We start from the raw sequence: 21001 nt of genomic DNA, 5'->3' as shown, positions 1-21001 counted from the left end.
CCTCCCCATTAAAAGTTATTTTTTTAGATTTGGAATGAGTGGGGAGGGATTAGAACCCCTGTCAGGTCTTTAGCCGCCATAAGTACCAAGCCAACTATTATAGCCCTTAGGTAAGATAGCCGCCATAAATACCAAGCCAACTAGGATAGCCCTTAGATAAGATAGCCGCCATAAGTACCAAGCCAACTAGAGGGAGAAAGGAGATGTTAAGCCAGAAGAAGATTGCGGTGGTGGATGAAACAAGTGTGAACTTCACATCACTGGAGGAGGCCCAACAAGGGGCTAAGTCTGCCATAATGTGCTGTACGTTTTCCCCCATTAAAAGTTACTTTTTGGATTCGGAATGAGTGGCGAGGGATTAGAACCCCTGTGAGGTCTTTATTGCTAATTAAAGGGAAGCTCCAGTTTAAAATGAAGTTTTTCCTATTATTAGCATGTAGTGCTACCCCCGCAGTAGCCGCTTAAGTATAACAGGTCCCGCACTCTGCCTTTCAACCCCAAGAACAAGCTCCGCCCCACTGATACACCTGGTAATTTTAGAGTGTATGCACCTTTAAGAAACACATTGACACAAATGGAATAATGTTTTGTGATTTTACTTGGTTAGATAAACAAGTATAACTCAAAGGTGAACAGGTATAACTCACTGGTTAACGGGTGTAATGTGGTGATAAAGAATGTACCAATATCAGTCAGCTAAACCTCACCAAACTCAGCGAGGCCCAACAGACTGACATAATTTGAATATAAATGATCAATAAGGAATATCAAACAACATTGATAATGCAAACCAACTATATCATCAGCTAAACCTGTCAATGTTATTGCAGCATACATTCACTTATGACTCTGGCTGAAGACCTCTGGAATCAAGTCTAGCAATGTCTAATCCTCACTAATAATGACTCAATATTATTATAACCGGTCCCCTTTAAGACAGTATGTACTAAAGTTCCTCTCCTAGCAAGGCCTTGCGGAATCTTCACCGGCAGTTGGAGCTCTTATCACTATTCAGCGTGATTTTTGTGATCCCAGGGTGATGGTGTATATATGATCCTATCTGCAATCAGTGAGTCATAGATGAAGATTTATACTTGCGATTAGGATTACACCAGGCACTCCTCCGTCTGTCAGTGTCCACATGTGACGATTCGGTGACACACGCAATGCGCCCTCCCCCGCTCTGGCGTCTGGGAGTGATCGATACTCAGCTGTCCCGATCAGTCAGCTCAGCTCAGCGTCCGCCCGCTCTCCTCTCAGCTCCTCTGGATCTGCTGCTGCTGTGTAGTCATCAGCATCCGCGCCGCTGAGGATGGGCTCTGCTCTTGCTAGGCCGCATGTACTAGGCCTCAATTACCAACAGTGTCTCCGACACACCTCCCAGGCTGGTCTGTACCCACTGAGTCCCGGAAGCAAGAGAGCGCGCGCACTGTCAAGCAGATACATATATCCACTCTCCCATGATCCTTCACTCTCCCATGGCTCCCTGGGAGGACAGTTCCTTGAGCCATCTTGATAATAGTTTGCTCTCACTGTAGAACTATATTTCCCACAATCCACTTCTTCTACTAAAGTTACAAAGAAACAGTCTGAGTGATCAGAAGGTAAATCTGCATTATTAAAGAATGGCAGTCCACTACAAGTATGTTATCCAGTTGCCGACAGTCCGTTGCCTTTTTACTGCGGCAGTGCGGCCCTCCTGCGCAAACAGACGTAGGTATACGTCGGTCGCGCGCCGGCAGCTAGAGGGCGAGCGCGCGCCGCCGCCGGCACGCTCCCGCTCATCAGGGGGGACTCCAATGCATGGGGCAGGCGGCTCTGATTGCTGCCTGACACCCGCGATCGCTCCCCGCTAAGAGAGAAGAACGGTCGGCTGTTGTAAACACAGCTGACCGTTCTTCTCCCTGGAATGATCACAGAGCCCCTGTGATCCTTCTATATAGGATCACAGTTCTCTATGGTCATTCCACAAGTCCCTCCCCCATACAGTTAGAATCACTCCCCTAGGCTCACATTTAACCCCTTGAGCACCCACAATGTTAACCCCTTCCCTGCCAGTGTCATTATCACAGTAACAGTACATATTTATAGCACTGATTACTGTAGTAATGTCACTGGTCCCCCCAAAAGTGTCAAAAATGTCAGTCAGGGGTCCGATCTGTCCGCCGCAATGTCGCAGTCCCGCTAAAAATCGCAGATCGCCGCCATTACTAGTAAAAAAAAAAAAAATTACATTAAATCTTAGTTTGTAGACGCGATAACTTTTGCGCAAACCAATCAAAATACGCATATTGAGAATTTTTTTTTACCAAAAATATGTAGCAGAATACACATTGGCTTAAAATTATGAAAAAATGTGATTTTTAAATTTTTTTTTATTAGAAATTTTATATAGCAGAACGTGAAAAATCTTGTTTGTTTTTTTTTCTTCAGAACTGTCGCTCTTTTTTCGTTCATAACGCAAAAAATAAAAAATCGCACAGGTGATCAAATACCACCAAAAGAAAGCTCTGTTTGTGGGAAAAAAAGGACATACATTTTTTTTGGGGTAAAGCGTCGCACGACCGCGCGATTGACTGTTAATATAACGCAGTGCCGAATCGCAAAAAATGGCCTGGTCATTAGGGGGTAAAACCTTCCAGTCCAGAACGGGTTTTAGTGGTCGGGTTTCCATCTCCTTTATGAGGCTGGAGATCAGATAAAGCAAATAATTGATACCAATAGTAAATGAGATCAATTACTGTACATTGGCTTCTGAAGGTATAAATAAACATTATGGGAACAATTACATAACGAGTCAATGATGTGAACATTGCAATTTACTATACAAGTGCTTTTTGCTGAGAGCAGAGCTGTGGGAGGGGCCCAGCAGGCTCCACCCACAATAGACTGCCTGTTGAATACTACAGGAGTAGGCGGAGACCAGACCAGTCACCCTGCACAAGGAGAGAGAGAGCAGAGCTGTGGGAGGGGCCCAACAGGCTCCACCCACTACAGGCTGCCTGTAGAAAACTACAGGTGTGGGCGGAGACCAAACCAGTCACCCTGCACAAGGAGAGAGAGAGCAGAGCTGTGGGAGGGGCAAACCAGGCTCCACCCACTACAGGAAACTAAAGGAGAGGGCGGAGACAAGACCAGTCACCCTGCACAAGGAGAGAAAGAGCAGAGCTGTGGGAGGGGCCCAGCAGGCTCCACCCACTAAAGGCTGCCTGTAGAAATCTACAGGAGTGGGCGGAGATCAGGCCAGTCACCCTGCACAAGGAGAGAGAGCGGCAGTGAGTGGTACTCCTGATTCCGGGTCACCTGATCGCTGTGATGGCCTCTGATTGGCTATCCCAGTGATCAGTTACTGTAAAGCCTCCCCCCCCCCATGTTTTCTCTCTCTGGGAATGGAGGAGAGAGATGAATTGTATCGCTTTCTGTCCTTGAAGAGTGAAAAAAAAAAAAAAAGTGTATAAAAAATAAAGTAATAATGATAAAAAAAATACAAACAAATATCTAGATCAAGGTCCCATCCATCAAGGCGCCATCTAGTGGCCATAATGTGGTATTTTCCTGATGGAGATTTTTCAAGATAATACCACATTTTGGCCACTAGATGGCGCTGACAGTCGCTGAGTACAAAAGGAGAGCCCTGCATATGATATGAGATGCTGCGGTCATTGGCTCCATCTAGTGGCCATATTGTGATCTATATATTCCTGATGAATATATTTTAAGAAAATACCACATATTGGCCACTAGATGGTGCTGACAGTCATAGAAAATAGAACTATTAGAAACCATGAGACTATGAGATGCTGGGGTCGTCAGCTCCATCTAGTGGCCATAATGTGGTTTATATTCTAAAAGAGATTTTTCAAGAGAATACCACATTCCGGACACTAGTTGGAGCTGACAGTCATAGAAAATAGGCCTATTAGACACATTGCGGGGATTTTTAGTGAAGGCCGTACGAATGCCCCTCTGCCGCTGGGGACAAAAGGAAAGCCCTGCATAGGCTATGAGATGCTGGGGTAGTCAGCTCCATCTAGTGGCCATAATGTGGTCATTTTCTGATTGACATATTTCAGGAAAATACCACATTTTGGCCACTAGATGGAGCTGACAATCACAGAAAACTGACATATTAAACACATTACAGGGATTATTCTTGACAGTTGTGTGAATGCCCCCCTGCCACCGGGGACAGAAGGAGAGCCCTGCATATGCTATGAGATGCTGGGGTCGTCGGCTCCATCTAGTGGCCATAATGTGGGATAATTCCTGATGAAGATATTTTAAGAAAATACCACATTTTGGCCACTAGATGGAGCCGACAATCACAGAGAATTGACATATTAAGCACGTTACTGGGATTATTTGTGACAGTTGTGCGAAACAAAAGGAAAGCCCTGTATATGCTTTGAGATGCTGAGATCATTGGCTCCATCTTGTGGCCATATTGTGATATACATATTCCTGATGAAGATGTTTTAAGAAAATACCACATATTGGCCACTAGATGGAGCTGACAGTCATAGAAAATAGAACTATTAGAAACTATGAGATGCTGGGGTCGTCGGCTCCATCTAGTGGCCATAATGTGGTAATTTTCTAAAAGAGATTTTTCAAGATAATACCACATTCCGGACACTAGATGGAGTGGACAGTCATAGAAAATAGGCATATTAGACACATTGTGGGGATTATTAGTGATGGCTGTACAATTGTCCCCAGCTGCTGGGGACTAAAAGAGAGCCCTGCACAGGCTGATGGAGCTGACAGTCATAGAAAATAGAACTATTAGAAACTATGAGATGCTGGGGTAGTTGGCTCCATCTATGTGGTCATTTTCTGATATAGATATTTCAAGAAAGTACCACATTTTGGCCACTAGATGGAGCCGACAATAACAGAAAACTGACATATTAAACACATTACAGGGTTTATTCTTGACAGTTGTGTGAATGCCCCCCTGCCACTGGGGGCAGAAGGAGAGCCCTGCATATGCTGAGATGCCAGCTCCATCTAGTGGCCATAATGTGGTATTTTCTTGATGGAGATATTTCAAGAAAATACCACATTTTGGCCAGTAGATGGAGCCAACAATCACAGCAATGCAAATTAATATATTAAACGCGTTACTGGGATTATGCGTGACAGTTGTGCAAATGCCCCCCCCCCCCTGCAACTGCCAACAGAAGGAGAGCCCTGCATATTCTATGAGATGCTACGGTCCTCTGGTGACCATATTGTGGTATTTTCCTGATGGCGATATTCAAAAAAAAAAAAAAAAAAACATTTTGGCCACTAGATAGAGCCAACAATAACAGAAAACTGACATATTAAACACAATACAGGGATTATTCTTGACAGATGTACGAATGCTCCCCTGCCACTGGGGACAGGAGGAGAGCTCTGCATATGCTCTGAGATGCTTGGGTCGTCGGCTCCATCTAGTGGCCATAACGTGGAATATATCCTGATGAAGATATTTTAAGAAAATACCACATTCTGGCCACTAGATGGAGCTGACAATCACAGAAAATAGATATTAGACACATTGCGAGGATTATTTGCGACAGTTATGCAAATGCCCCCCTGCCACTGGGGACAGAAGGAGAACCCTGCATAGCCTAGGAGATACTAGAATCGTCGGCTCCATCTAGTGGCCCTAATGTGGAATATTTTCTGATGAGGATATTTTAAGAAAAAAAGCACATTTTGGCCACTAGATGGCGCTGACAGTCATAGAAGAGACATATTAGACACATTACAGGGAATATTTGTGACAGTTGTGGGAATGCCCCTAGCTGCTGGGGACAGGAGGAAATGCTATGAGATACTGGGGTAGATGGCGCCATCTAGTGGCCATAATGTGGTATTTTTCTGATGGAGATAATTCAAGAAAATAACACATTTGGGCCACTAGATGGCGCTGACAGTCATAAAAAGAGACATATTCGACACATTACAGGGATTACTGGTAAAGGCTGTGAGAGTGCCCCCATCCACTGAGGACAAAAGAAGAGCCCTGCATAGGCTATGAGATGCTGGAGTGGTCGGCTCCTTCTAGTGGCCATAATGTGGTATTTTCCTGACAGAGATTTTTTAAGAAAATAGCACATTCGAGCCAGTAGATGGCGCTGACAGTCATAGAAAATAGGCATTAGACACATTATGGGGATTATTAGTGATGCTGTGTTCGTTGGCGCCATCTGGTGGCCATAATGTGGTATTTTTCCCATGGAGATAATTCAAGAAAATACCACATTTTGGCCACTAGATGGAGCCGACAGTCATAGAGAATACACATTGCAGGGATTTTTTGGGATGGTTGTATGAATGATGCAACAATATGTTAACGTCTTGTTCTTGCGTTTTTATATTCGCTTTAACAGCTCGCAATCCATTTTTTTCTGTCTCCCCTTTCTTCAGGCCTACAGCGCTTCTCCGATAATGTCGTCGCATTGCAAGATGGGCCCCGAGGCCTCCGCCTCCACCCTTCTCACCGACATCAAGATGGAGCCGCCCGAGCAGCTCCTGGACAGCGACAGCAGTTTGCAGCAGTCGGAACCCGTCGACTTATCTCTTCACAAGCCCAAGAACTTGATCCGGCAATCCCAGAGCCCCCTCCCTTCCACGTCGGTAAACACGCCCCCTCCGGTGGTCTCCCTGTCCGGCCTCAGCTCGGCCATCCCAGCGGTACTTTCCCCGGGTTCCATCTTGGCTACCACGCAGGGCAGTAGTGGACAGCGGATCCTGCATGTCATCCACACCATCCCCTCCGTCAACTTACCCAGTAAGATGGGAGGCCTGCAGACCATCCCCGTCGTGGTGCAGTCACTTCCTGTGGTATACACGGCATTACCTGCAGATGGCGTCACAGCAGCCGTCACCGTGCCACTATTAGGAGCGGATGGGAAAACTACAGGTGAGATTGTACTGTGGTGTCAGTGTCTCCATACAACATACATAATCAGATAGCTGGACACTTAGAATCATCCAAATTAGAGGAACTTCTCTTGGCTACATCAAGTTTTATACATATACGTTTTCAAATTACCAACGCGTTTCGTCAGTCAGGCCTTAAAGTGTTTGTAAACAAGAAATACATATATATATATATATATATATATATATGATCCTGTTCCTATGGAGCATGTTATAGAGCACAGTGCCTGTGCGGTGTCATTTGGCCCCTTCTATCAACTAAAAAACCTGGCTGATCCTGCCAGTCTCTACCCCCCCCCCCCGTACACTGACCACAGTGTATCATGGCTGCTGAGATCTGACACCGTGGTCAGTGTACATGCCTCCATCACCCACAGCTCTCCTACGACCTCCTTCCCCCTCTCCTCCTCTTCCCCCCCCTCCTCCACTCCTCTTCCCCCCCTCCTCCTCCCCCCTCTTCCCCCCTACTCCCCCCTCCTTCCCTCTCCTCCTTCCTTCCCTTTCCTCCTCCCCCCTTCTTTCTTCCCACCTCCTCCCCTTCCCCCCTCCCCCCTACTCCCCCCTCCTTCCCTCTTCTCCTTCCTTCCCTTTCCTCCTCCCCCCTTCTTTCTTCCCACCTCCTCCCCTTCCCCCCTCCTTCCCTCTCCTCCTTCCTCCCCTTTCCTCCTCCACCTTCTTTCTTCCCACCTCCTCCCCTTCCCCCCTCCCCCTCCCCCCTATTCCCCCCTCCTTCCCTCTCCTCCTTCCTTCCCTTTCCTCCTCCCCCTTCTTCCTTCCCACCTCCTCCTCCTCCTCTTCCCCCCCTTCCCTCTCTTCCTTCCTTCCCTTTCCTCCTCCCCCTTCCCTCCTCCTCTTCCCCCCTTCCCTCCTCCCCCCTTCCCTCCTCCCCCCTCCTCCCCCTCCTTCCCCTCCTTCCCTCTCCTCCTTCCTTCCCCCCTTCCCATCCTCTTCCCTCCTCTTCCCCCCTTCCCCTCCTCCCCCCTCCTTACCTCCTCCCCTCCTCTTCCCCCCTCCTTCCCTCCTCCCCTCCTCTTCCCCCCTCCTTCCCTCCTCTTCCCCCCTCCTTCCCTCCTCTTCCCCCCTCCTTCCCTCCTCTTCCCCCCTCCTTCCCTCCTCCCCTCATCTTCCCCCCTCCTTCCCTCCTCCCCTCATCTTCCCCCCTCCTTCCCTCCTCCCCTCATCTTCCCCCCTCCTTCCCTCTCCTCCATCCTTCCCTTCCCCCCCCCCCTCTTCCTTCCCACCTCCTCCTCCTTCCCCATGCACCCATGTATATTGTTAGAAAAAAAAACGCTCCCATGTATATTATTCAAAATATGATCCCATGCGTATTATTAAAAAATTGCTCCCCAGTATATTGTTAAAAAAATGCTTCCATGTATATTATTTAAAAAAAAAAAAAAAACTGTTCCCATATTTTATTTAAATAAATTGCATTCTTGTATACAGTGTATTTTAAAAAAAATTGCACTCATGTATTTTGTTTAATAAAATTGCTCCCGTGTATATTGTTGGAAAAAATATGTTCCCCTGTATATTATTTAAAAAAACGCTCCCCTATATATTATTAAACAAAATTCCCCCATGGATATTATTTAAAAAAAATGCACCTATGTATATTGTTAAAAACATGCTCCCATGTACATTAATAAACAAAATTCCTCTATGGATATTATTTAAAAAAAAATGTACCCATGTATATTGTTAAAAAAAAAAAAAATGCTCCCATGTATATTATTAAACAAAATGCCCCTATTGATATTAATAGAAAAAAAATGCGCCCATGGATATTGTTGGGAAAAAAAATGATTTTATGTATATTAATAAAAAATATGCTCCCATGCATATTATTAAGAAATTGCTCCCCAGTATATTGTTTAAAAAAATGCTCCCATGCATATTATTAAAAAAAAAAAAAAAAAAAAAACTGCTCCTGTGTATTTTATTTAAATAAATTGCATTCTTGTATACAGGGTATTATTTAAAAAAAAATTGCACTCATGTATTTTGTTTAATAAAATTGCTCCCGTGTATATTGTTGGAAAAAAAATGTTCCTGTGTATATTATTTAAAAAAAAAAAACGCTCCCATATATATTATTAAACAAAATGCCCCCCCCCCCCCATGGATATTATTTTTAAAAAATGCACCTATGTATATTATTAAAAAAAAATGCTCTCATGTATATTATTAAAAAAAATGCTCCCATATATATTATTTAAAAAAAATGCTCCCATGTATATTATTAAAAAAAATGCTCCCATATATATTATTTAAAAAAAATGCTCCCATGTATATTATTAAAAACATGCTCCCATGTACATTATTAAACAAAATGCCCCTATTGATATTATTTTAAAAAAAATGCACCCATGTATATTATTAAAAAAATAAAATAAAAACTGTTCCCTGGTATATTGTTAAAAATATTGCTCCCATGTATATTATTTGAGAAAAAAATAAATAAATACTATGGTATATTCCAATATATACAGATATCCTATAGGGGGAGCCAGCATACCTCTAATAACTTTCAGCGATCGGCTGCCATACAAAGCTCACACGTTGTGCACAGCAGGGTTTTGGTGTCTCTAATTTATTTAAAAAAAAAAAAATTACAATTTTGGTAAAAAAGCAGAAAAGTTTGGGGTGACATCACCAATTTATTGCCCCCCCCCCCCTCACTGATGAGGCCCAAATACATTATGCTATAAACCCCATCCTGGCATGAGCAGGGGCATTTCAGGGCACGTCCTCCCCGAACACACACACCGCGCATGCGTATGACTGATCAGTGTATTGATCATGTGATTGCTGTGACCAATCACATCAGATCACATAAGAATTGTACACAATGAATGGCTGACTGATGCCATTCGTTGTATACTATTGTGTTGAACTCTGTGATTGGTCACAGCGATCACATAGCACAGATAAGGCCAATCACAGCCCATCTGTACCATGTGATTAGCTGTGGCCAAAAAAAATTGAAAAAAAAATGTAATAAAATTTTTTTAAAAATTAAAAAATTAATTCTTCTTTTTTTTTTTTTTTTACATGCTGTCACCAGTCCCAGATGACTGCCACCCAAGTTATATGATGATGCTGAACTGCACTGGTGACGGTATGTTAAAAAAAAAAAAAAAATTGTGAAAAAATATAGTTTTTTAAAAGTATTGATTGATTTTCAGATATATATTCTATAGTTTGTGGACTCAAAATCTCTCATACAGAATAAATAATAGACACTGATTATGGTTATTTCTACCAGAGAAATGTAGCAGAATAACGTTTTGCCTGAAGTTGTGAAGAAATAATTTTTATTTGCATAATTTTTTTTAACAGAAACAAAAAAAAAAAAGTTTATTTATTTATTTTTTTTTTGATTTTTTGCTTTTAAAGGTAAAGGAGGGACTTGGGCTATTTTTGATCCCAGATCTCTCAAAAAAGAGGACCTGTCATCCTTTATTTCTATTAGAAGGGATGTTTACATTACTTGAATTAGGAATAAAAGTGATAACAAAAATAAAATAAAAAAAATAAAGAGACAGTGTAAAAATAAAAAGTTAAATATATATGAAAAAAAAAAAATACAAGGGATGTTTACAGATGTAATAGGAATAAAAGTGATAACAAAAATAAAATAAAGGGACAGTGTAAAAATAAAAAGTAAAAGATATATGAAAAAAAATTACATGGAGTGTTTACAGATCTAATAGGAATAAAAGTGATAACAAAAAAAATAAATAAATAAAGGGACAGTGTAAAAATAAAAAGTAAAAGATATAAGATATATGATATATGAAAAAAAAAAATACAAAGGGATGTTAAAATTTATAAAAATAAAAGATATATGAAAAATAAAAGGGACAGTGTAAAAATAAAAATAAAAGGGACAGTGTAAAAATAAAAAGTAAAAGATATATGAAAATTTTTTACAAGGGATGTTTACAAATGTAATAGGAATAAGAGTGATAAAAAATAAATAAAGGGGCAGTGTAAAAATAAAAAGTAAAAGATATATGAAAATTTTTTACAAGGGATGTTTACAGATGTAATAGGAATAAAAGTGATAAAAAATAAATAAAGGGATAAATAAAGGGACAGTGTAAAAATAAAAAGTAAAAGATATATGAAAAAAAATACAAAGGGATGTTTACAGATGTAATAGGAATAAAAGTGATAACAAAAATAAAAATAAAGGGACAGTGTAAAAATAAAAAGTAAAATAGATATGGAAAAAAATGACAAGGGATGTTTACAGATGTAATAGAAATAAAAGTGATAAAATAAATAAAGGGACAGTGTAAAAATAAAAAGTAAAAGCTATATGAAAAATAATTACAAAGGATGTTTACAGATGTAATAGGAATAAAAGTGATAACAAAAAAAAAAATAAAAATAAAGGGACAGTGTAAAAATAAAAAGTAAAAGATATATGAAAAAAAATTACATGGAGTGTTTACAGATGTAACAGGAATAAGTGATAACAAAAAAAATAAAATAAATAAAGGGACAGTGTAAAAATAAAAAGTAAAAGATAAAAGATATATGATATATGAAAAAAAAATACAAAGGGATGTTAAAATTCATAAAAATAAAAGATATATGAAAAATAAAAGGGACAGTGTAAAAATAAAAATAAAAGATATATGAAAAAAAAAGGGACGGTGTAAAAATAAAAATAAAAGGGACAGTATAAAAATAAAAGCTATATGAAAAAAATACAAAGGAATGTTTACAGATGTAATAGGAATAAAAGTGATAACAAAAATAAAAATAAAAGGGACAGTGTAAAAATAAAAAGTAAAAGATATATGAATTTTTTTTACAAGGGATGTTTACAGATGTAATAGGAATAAAAGTGATAAAAAATAAATAAAGGGACAGTGTAAAAATAAAAAGTAAAAGATATATGAAAAAACATTACAAGGGATGTTTACAGATGTAATAGGAATAAAAGTGATAACAAAAATAAAAATAAAAATAAAGGGACAGTGTAAAAATAAAAAGTAAAATAGATATGGAAAAAAATGACAAGGGATGTTTACAGATGTAATAGAAATAAAAGTGATAAAATTAATAAAGGGACAGTGTAAAAATAAAAAGTAAAAGCTTTATGAAAAATAATTACAAAGGATGTTTACAGATGTAACAGGAATAAAAGTGATAACAAAAAAAAAATAAAAATAAAGGGACAGTGTAAAAATAAAAAGTAAAAGATATATGAAAAATGTTACAAGGTATGTTTACAGATTTAATAGGAATAAAAGTGATAACAAAAAAAAAATAAAAATCAATAAAAAAAAAAATAAAGGGAGAGTGTAAAAATAAAAAGTAAAAGATATATGAAAAAAGTTACAAGGGATGTTTACAGATTTAATAGGAATAAAAGTGATAACAAAAATAAAAAAAAAATAAAAATAAAGGGACAGTGTAAAAATAAAAAGTAAAAGATATATGAAAAAAAAAATGACAAGGGATGTTTACAGATGTAATAGGAATAAAAGTGATAAAAAAATAAATAAATAAAGGGACAGTGTAAAAATAAAAAGTAAAAGATATAAGAAAAAACATTACAAGGGATGTTTACAGATGTAATAAGAATAAAAGTGATAACAAAAATAAAAATAAAGGGACAGTGTAAAAATAAAAAGTAAAAGCTATATGAAAAATAATTACAAAGGATGTTTACAGATGTAATAGGAATAAAAGTGATAACAAAAAAAAATAAAAATAAAGGGACAGTGTAAAAATAAAAAGTAAAAGATATATGAAAAAAACAAAAAGAATTCAAGGGATGTTTACAGATGTAACAGGAATAAGTGATAACAAAAAAATAAAAAATAAAGGGACAGTGTAAAAATAAAAAGTAAAAGATATGACATTTTTTTTTACAAAGGATGTTTACAGATGTAATAGTAATAAAAGTGATAACAAAAAAAAAGAGGAACAATGTAAATATAAAAATAATAAAAAAAAATAAAAATTTAAAGCGCCTCATCCCTCCGTAATCACGCTCACGAAGTGATTGCGTACATAAGACACGCATGTGCGTTCAATCCATACATGTGAGGTATCGCCGCAATCGTTAGAACGAGAGAAATAATTCTGAGCCCCCGACCGCCTCGGCAACTCTAAACTGGTAACCATGTAACAATTGTGGTGCTTGTGGAAATTTTTAGGTACCGGAGTTTGGCGCCATTCCACTGACATGTTGGGTATCTATTTATTCAGCATAACATTATCTTTCACATTATACAAAAAAAAAAAAAAAGTTGGGGTAAATATTGTGTTTTTTTTTTTTTTTTTAATTTCATTAAAGTGTATTTTTTTGTTTGAAGGATCGCTGCGCAAATACAGTGTGACATAAAATATTGTAACAATCTCCATTTTATTCTCTAGGGTCTCTGCTGAAAAAAAAATGAAATTAAAATATATATATATATAATCTTTGGAGGTTCCAAGTAATTTGTGACATAAAATATTGTAAGGATCTCCATTTTATTTTCTAGGGTCTCCGATGAAAGAAAAAAAATATATATATTATATCTTTTTTTTTTTTATATAATCTTTGGAGGTTCTAAGTAATTTTCTAGCAAATAAATACTGAATAAAGACCGGTTCACACCATAGAAACGCAGTCTAGATGCGTTCCAGGTGCTTTTCTGCATGTAGCTTTTTTGATGCGTTCCAGTGCATTTTTGGTGCGTTTTTTGATGAAGTCCAGTGCATTTTTCCCCCTCTTTTTTTCTTAACATTAAATAATGACGTGTGTGTTCCAGTCAGTGTTCCCTTTAGCCTGCGCGCATGCGCGGGCGCGCAGTGTGAATGAAGGTCCCGCGCAAGCACCTATTCAAACCGCGCAGCCGCAGACGTGGCGGCCGTGTAGCAGAGCGTGCGCCGCGAGAGCACGCCCATTGTGTGACAATAGCGAATGAAAATTCGCTATTGTCACACGGATCCTCCTCCTGGCCAATCAGGGAGCGGGTCCTCCCGCTTCCTGATTGGCCGAAAGGCCAACTTCATGCCATTGGCCGAGGAAGAGGCGCCGGGACTCGGGAGTCAGGAGGACTGAGGAGAGGCAGGAAGCCGGGGAATGAACTGAAGAGAAGCTGCCGCCCGTGACCATGAGGTAAGTGCACGGGGGGGGGGGGGAACACTGGCATCTCTACATTGATTTGGGGACAATGCTGTGGGCACTCTGCATTAATTAAAAACTGAAAAAATGGCAGAACCATTACTAGACTCGGGACTGAAGAGTCTCTACATTGAAAGGGGGCACACTGGCATCTCTACATTGAAAGGGGGCACACTGGCATCTCTACATTGAAAGGGGGCACACTGGCATCTCTACATTGAAAGGGGGCACACTGGCATCTCTACATTGAAAGGGGGCACACTGGCATCTCTACATTGAAAGGTGGCACACTGGCATCTCTACATTGAAAGGTGGCACACTGGCATCTCTACATTGAAAGGTGGCACACTGGCATCTCTACATTGAAAGGGGGCACACTGGCATCTCTACATTGAAAGGTGGCACACTGGCATCTCTACATTGAAAGGGGGCACACTGGCATCTCTACATTGAAAGGTGGCACACTGGCATCTCTACATTGAAAGGGGGCACACTGGCATCTCTACATTGAAAGGGGGCACGCTGGCATCTCTATATTGAAAGGTGGCACGCTGGCATCTCTACATTGAAAGGGGGCACACTGGCATCTCTACATTGAAAGGGGGCACGCTGGCATCTCTATATTGAAAGGTGGCACGCTGGCATCTCTACATTGAAAGGGGGCACACTGGCATCTCTACATTGAAAGGGGGCACACTGGCATCTCTACATTGAAAGGGGGCACACTGGCATCTCTACATTGAAAGGTGGCACACTGGCATCTCTACATTGAAAGGGGGCACACTGGCATCTCTACATTGAAAGGTGGCACGCTGGCATCTCTACATTGAAAGGGGGCACACTGGCATCTCTACATTGAAAGGGGGCACACTGGCATCTCTACATTGAAAGGTGGCACACTGGCATCTCTACATTGAAAGGTGGCACACTGGCATCTCTACATTGAAAGGGGGCACACTGGCACCTCTACATTGAAAAGGGGCACGCTGGCATCTCTACATTGATTGGGGGCAATGCTGTAGTACTCTGCATTGATTGGGGGCAATGCTGTAGTACTCTGCATTGATTGGGGGCAATGCTATGGCACTCTGCATTGATTGGGGGCAATGCTGTGGGCACTCTGCATTGATTGGGGGCAATGCTGTGGGCACTCTGCATTGATTGGGGGCCACAGAAAAATGATCAAACGTTGACCGGTCCGCGGCGATAAAAAGGTTGGGGAGCACTGCGCTCAGAAATTTTTTTATTTGCTCAGCCCAGTAAAAAATTAGAGGGAACATTGGTTCCAGTGCATTTTTGGTGCATTTCGGTGCATTTTTGGTGCATTCTGGTACATTCCAGTGCATTTTTAATGCGTTCTACAGCGTTTCAGTGCAGAAAAAATGCAGCAGGTTCTACTCTTTTTTTTTTTTTTTTCTGGAACGTTCTGGTGTGAACTATGGCATTGGAGGCCATATAACCTACTTTCCATGCGTTTTTGATGCAGAAAAAAATGCTTTTCTGTACGCACATTTTTGATGCATTCCAGTGTGGTTTTGGTGCGTTCTGGTGCATTCCAGTGCATTTTTTATGCCTTCCGGTGCGTTTTGGATGCGTTTTTGGTGCGTTTTTTGATGTAGTCCAATGGATTTTCCCCTCTCTTTTTGTTAATCCTAAATAAGGACATGTGCATTCCAGTGCATTTTGGATGCGTTTTTGGTGTGTTTTTTGATGTAGTCCAATGCATTTTCCCCTCTTTTTTTGTTAATCCTAAATAAAGACATGTGCATTCCAGTGCATTTTTTGGTGCATTCTGGTGCGTTTTGGATGCATTTTTGGTGTGTTTTTTGATGCAGTCCATTGCATTTTTCCCCCTCTTCTTTTCTTAACCCTAAATAAGGACATGTGCGCTCCAGTGCATTTTTTGGTGCATTCTGGTGCGTTTTGGATGCATTTTTGATGTAGTCCAATGCATTTTCCCCTCTTTTTTTGTTAACCCTAAATAAGGACATGTGCGCTCCAGTGCATTTTTTGGTGCATTCCAGTGCGTTTTGGATGCGTTTTTTGGTGCATTTTTGATGCAGTCCATTGCATTTTTCCCCCCTCTTTTTTCTTAATCCTTAATAAGGACATGTGCATTTTGGATGCGTTTTTGGTGTGTTTTTGATGCAGTCCATTGCATTTTTCCCCCTCTTCTTTTCTTAACCCTAAATAAGGACATGTGCGCTCCAGTGCATTTTTTGGTGCATTCTGGTGCATTTTGGATGCATTTTTGGTGTGTTTTTTGATGTAGTCCAATGCATTTTCCCCTCTTTTTTTGTTAATCCTAAATAAGGACATGTGCATTCCAGTGCGTTTTGGATGCGTTTTTTTGGTGCATTTTTGATGCAGTCCATTGCATTTTTTCCCCCTCTTTTTTCTTAATCCTAAATAAGGACATGTGCATTTCAGTGCGTTTTTTGGTGCGCTCTGGTGCATTCCAGTGCATTTTTAATGTGTTCCAGTGCGTGTTGGATGTGTTTTTGGTGCGTTTTTGATGCAGTCCATTGCATTTTTGTAATGTAATGTAATTGTAATGTAATTTTTTTGTAATGCATTTTTGTGTGTAATGTCACTGGTGCCCCCAAAAATGTCAGTCAGGGGTCCGATCTGTCCGCCGCAATGTCGCAGTCCCGCTAAAAATCGCAGATCGCCGCCATTACTAGTAAAAAAAAATAAACAAATGACCTATCTTTATCCCTGCTTAGTAAACGCGATTGGTGCAAACCAATCAAAATACGCTTATTGGGATATTTTTTTTTCCCCCAAAACATATGTAGCAGAAAACAAATTGGCCTAAAATGATGAAAAAAAATTACATTTTTAATTTTTTTTTTTTTATTGGGAATGTTATATAGCAGAATGTGAAAAAAAAAAAAAATTATACATACACACATATATATATATATATATATATATATATATATATATATGTTTTTTTTTTTTTCAGAATTGTCACCCCTTTTTTTTTTTTGTTTAGAGGGCAAAAATAAAAATCGCACAGGTGATCAAACACCACCAAAAGAAAGCTCTTTATATAATAAAAACAAAAAAAATTATAAAAAGTCCAATTTTTGTAATTTTTTTTTTTTTTTACCACAAATATTTAGCAGAATACAAATTGGCCTAAAATGATGAAAAATTTTGATTTTAATTTTTTTTTTTTTTTTAAATTGAGAATGTTATATAGCAGAAATTGAAAAATATTTTTCACATTTTTTATTGCGCAAAAAATAAAAAATCACAGAGGTGATCAAATACCACCAAAAGAAATCTCTATTTGTGGGGAAAAAAAAAGGACATCGATTTTAATTGGATATTTATTTATTTTTTTTTTTTTCAAAAGTTGTCTTTCTTTTTTTTTTTTTTTTTTTCGTTTATAGCGCAAAAAAATGTAAAAACTTCAGAGGTAATAAAGAAATATTTGTGGGAAAGAAAGAACACTTTCAAAATAAATTTGATTTGGGTACAGAGTCGCACGACTGCGCAATTTTACATTAAAATAACGCAGTGCTGAATCGCAAAAAAAAAAAAATGGCCTGGTCATTAAGGGGGCAAATCTTCCGGGTCCAGAACTGGTTAATAAGGACGTGATGCGTTTTACAGCGTTCCAGTACAGCCCAGTGCAGGAAAAATGCAGCATGTTGTACTTTTTTTTTTTTTCTGGAACTGAATGCAGCGGTGTGAACTATGCCATTGGAAACCATGTACCCTACTTTCCATGCGTTTTTTGATGCAGAAAAAAAAACGCACTGGACTGCATGTGATGCGATTTGGTCCTTAAACAAAAAGTTCCAAAAAAGGCCGGTCTAGAAGTGGTTATGCTGATTTTTTTTTTTTTTTTTTTTTTAGCTTATAGTCCTACAATAATGGTCCAGTCCCCGGACACGGAGGTAGAAGATTCGGAATCGAAGGTGGACAAGTCTCCCTGTTACCGCGGCCACGTAAGCTTATCGCAGAATTCAGGTATGGATCCATTTCCTCAATCCGCTGTTTAAGGCCCCTTTGACACTTGTATGACTTAAAAGTTGCACGATTTTACCGCGACTTTATTGCCACCCCCCCTCGGCTTATACTCGAGTCACTTACCTGTTCTCCCTGGGGCTGACCGAACGTCAGCCGCGGCCGGCCCGACATGTACACTGCGCTGCAACAGCTCGGGAAAGCCCGTATGCACTTGGCCATTCTCGGCCAGACGGCGCATGCGCAATGACGTGTGGCGCCGGAGCGGTGCCATTTTTAAATGGAAGGCGCCTCGGGGATGGGTAAGTGAGACCCCCTGCACAGCCTCTGCATATCCTGCACCATGCCCTCAGCCCTGCATCACCTGCACCATGCCCTCAGCCCTACATCTCCTGCACCATGCCCTCAGCCCTGCATCACCTGCACCATGCCCTCAGCCCTACATCTCAGGCACCATGCCCGCAGCCCTGCATCTCCTGCACCATGCCCTCAGCCCTGCATCTCAGGCACCATGCCCTCAGCCCTGCATCTCCTGCACCATGCCCGCAGCCCTGCATCTCCTGCACCATGTCTGCAGCCTCTGCATCTAGTGCACCATGCCCGCAGCCCTGCATCTCCTGCACCATGCCCTCAGCCCTGCATCACCTGCACCATGCCCTCAGCCCTACATCTCCTGCACCATGGCCACAGCCCTGCATCTCCTGCACCATGCCCGCAGCCCTGCATCTCCTACATCATGCCCTCAGCCCTACATCTCCTGCACCATGGCCACAGCCCTACATCTCCTGCACCATGCCCTCAGCACTGCATCTCCTGCACCATGCCCTCAGCCCTGCATCTCAGGCACCATGCCCGCAGCCCTGCATCTCCTGCACCATGCCCTCAGCCCTGCATCTCAGGCACCATGCCCTCAGCCCTGCATCTCCTGCACCATGCCCGCAGCCCTGCATCTCCTGCACCATGTCTGCAGCCTCTGCATCTAGTGCACCATGCCCGCAGCCCTGCATCTCCTGCACCATGCCCGCAGCCCTGCATCTCCTGCACCGTGCCCGCAGCCCTGCATCTCCTGCACCGTGCCCGCAGCCCTGCATCTCCTGCACCGTGCCCTCAGCCCTGCATCTCCTGCACCATGCCCGCAGCCCTGCATCTCCTGCACCATGTCTGCAGCCTCTGCATCTCCTGCACCATGCTCGCAGCACTGCATCTCCTGCACCATGCCCACAGCCTCTGCATCTCCTGCACCATGCCCGCAGCCCTGCATCTCCTGCACCATGCCCGCAGCCTCAGCATCTCCTGCACCATGTCTGCAGCCTCTGCATCTCCTGCACCATGCCCGCAGCACTGCATCTCCTGCACCATGCCCACAGCCTCTGCATCTCCTGCACCATGCCCGCAGCCCTGCATCTCCTGCACCATGCCCGCAGCCCTGCATCTCCTGCACCATGCCCTCAGCCCTGCATCTTGTGCACCATGCCCTCAGCCCTGCATCTCCTGTACCATGCCCTCAGCCCTACATCTCGTGCAACATGCCCGCAGCCCTGCATCTCCTGAACCATGCACGCAGCCCCTGCACCATGTCCGCAGCCTCTCCATCTCCTGCACCATGCCCGCAGCCTCTCCATCTCCTGCACCATGCCCGCAGCCTCTCCATCTCCTGCACCATGCCCGCAGCCTCTCCATCTCCTGCACCATGCCCGCAGCTTCTGGTATCTATTTTTATTTTTAAATTTACCAGTAGCTGCTGAATTTCCCACCCTAGGCTTATCCTTGAGTCAGAAAGTTTTCCCAGTTTTTTTGGTAAAATTAGGTGCCTCGGCATATATTCGGGTCGGCTTATACTCGAGTATATATTGTATATGTTTTACCAAAGTAGCAGCATTTGTAACATGTATATTTTATAGTTCTGTATCCATTTACGCGCAGGGGGTTATTGTATAATATAATTGAATATTAAAATATTTTTATTTTAAGAATAAATATAAATATTAATTAATAAAGGATAAATATTAATAAATACTAAAGTTGTATAGATGCCTCCCATTATTCCTTGTAACTATAACTGTACAAGATCTTCTATAATGGTGGGAGGAAATGTTTAATAAACACGTGTTGATCCCACCAGTTTTTTTTTTTTTTTTTGAGACCTCCCTTTAATAGGGCGACCACCGGCTCCCAATGCTGCAGGAATGTGGTCACCGTCCTGTGTGGACTGCAGGCAGCCGTGCTTTCATCCAATCCACTGCAGTCAATGCTTCCTGGGACAAGGATCTCAACGTTTAGCAGACCGGACTTCCTTTTTTTTCTGTTTTTTGCCCAAAATTCCACTTTGAATCTATTTTTTTTCCAGACTGCTATTGAGAATCGCACAAGTATGATGGTGATTCATGACCTTGCCTATTGTCCATTAATAAAACCACTCTCTTCCTTTCCAGTTAAAATAGAGCCAGACATGTGCCCGGTTGAGGAGATCAGCGACACCGATGATTGTACAGAGGAGACCTCCTCCTCCTTTCAGGACTCGACAAATGGGTAAGAGGAAAGACCTAAACTGAGGCTCTAGTGCCGCATTTGACATGGAGGAACCTTTAAAGCAGGGATCTCCAAACGACGGCCCTCCAGCTGTTGCGGAACTACACGTCCCATGAGGCATTGTAAAACTCTGACATTGACAGGCATGATGGGAATTGTAGTTCCTGAACAACCGGAGGCCCGTAGTTTGGGGACCCATGCTTTAACCATTTAAGCCCAGGAAGATTTTACCCCCCTTCCTGACCAGGGCCTATTTTGCGATTCGGCACTGCGTGACTTTAACGGACAATTGCGCGGTCGTGCGACGCTGTACCTAAACGAATTTGACGTCCTTTTTTTCCCACAAACAGAGCTTTCTTTTGGTGTTATTTGATCACCTGTGCGATTTTTTGATCATGCGCTATAAACAGAAAAAGA

At 41.5% G+C, this 21001-nt stretch overlaps 2 protein-coding genes across 4 annotated transcripts in view; both read left to right on the top strand.

Moving 5' to 3' along the window:
* Positions 1-20706, top strand: part of LOC309559680 (rho GTPase-activating protein 6-like) — a 189229-nt gene extending 168523 nt beyond the window's left edge. The window contains exon 13 of the mRNA XM_082263077.1: positions 20647-20706. The gene's annotated coding sequence lies outside the window, so the exon portion shown is untranslated. The remainder of the gene's footprint in view (positions 1-20646) is intronic.
* Positions 1-21001, top strand: part of LOC309559687 (Krueppel-like factor 8) — an 89659-nt gene that overhangs the window by 56671 nt on the left and 11987 nt on the right. For all 3 annotated transcript variants that reach the window (XM_082263092.1, XM_082263091.1, XM_082263090.1), the window contains exons 2-4: positions 6421-6916; positions 17945-18058; positions 20488-20584. In XM_082263092.1, the coding sequence (XP_082119218.1) occupies positions 6421-6916; positions 17945-18058; positions 20488-20584 (707 nt within the window). The remainder of the gene's footprint in view (positions 1-6420; positions 6917-17944; positions 18059-20487; positions 20585-21001) is intronic.

This window comes from Pelophylax lessonae, assembly GCF_965119305.1.
Source record: "Pelophylax lessonae genome assembly, chromosome: 7".
Taxonomy (NCBI): domain Eukaryota; kingdom Metazoa; phylum Chordata; class Amphibia; order Anura; family Ranidae; genus Pelophylax; species Pelophylax lessonae.
Note: the sequence above shows the minus strand (reverse complement) of the source record. Positions and strands in the feature narration are given on the sequence as shown.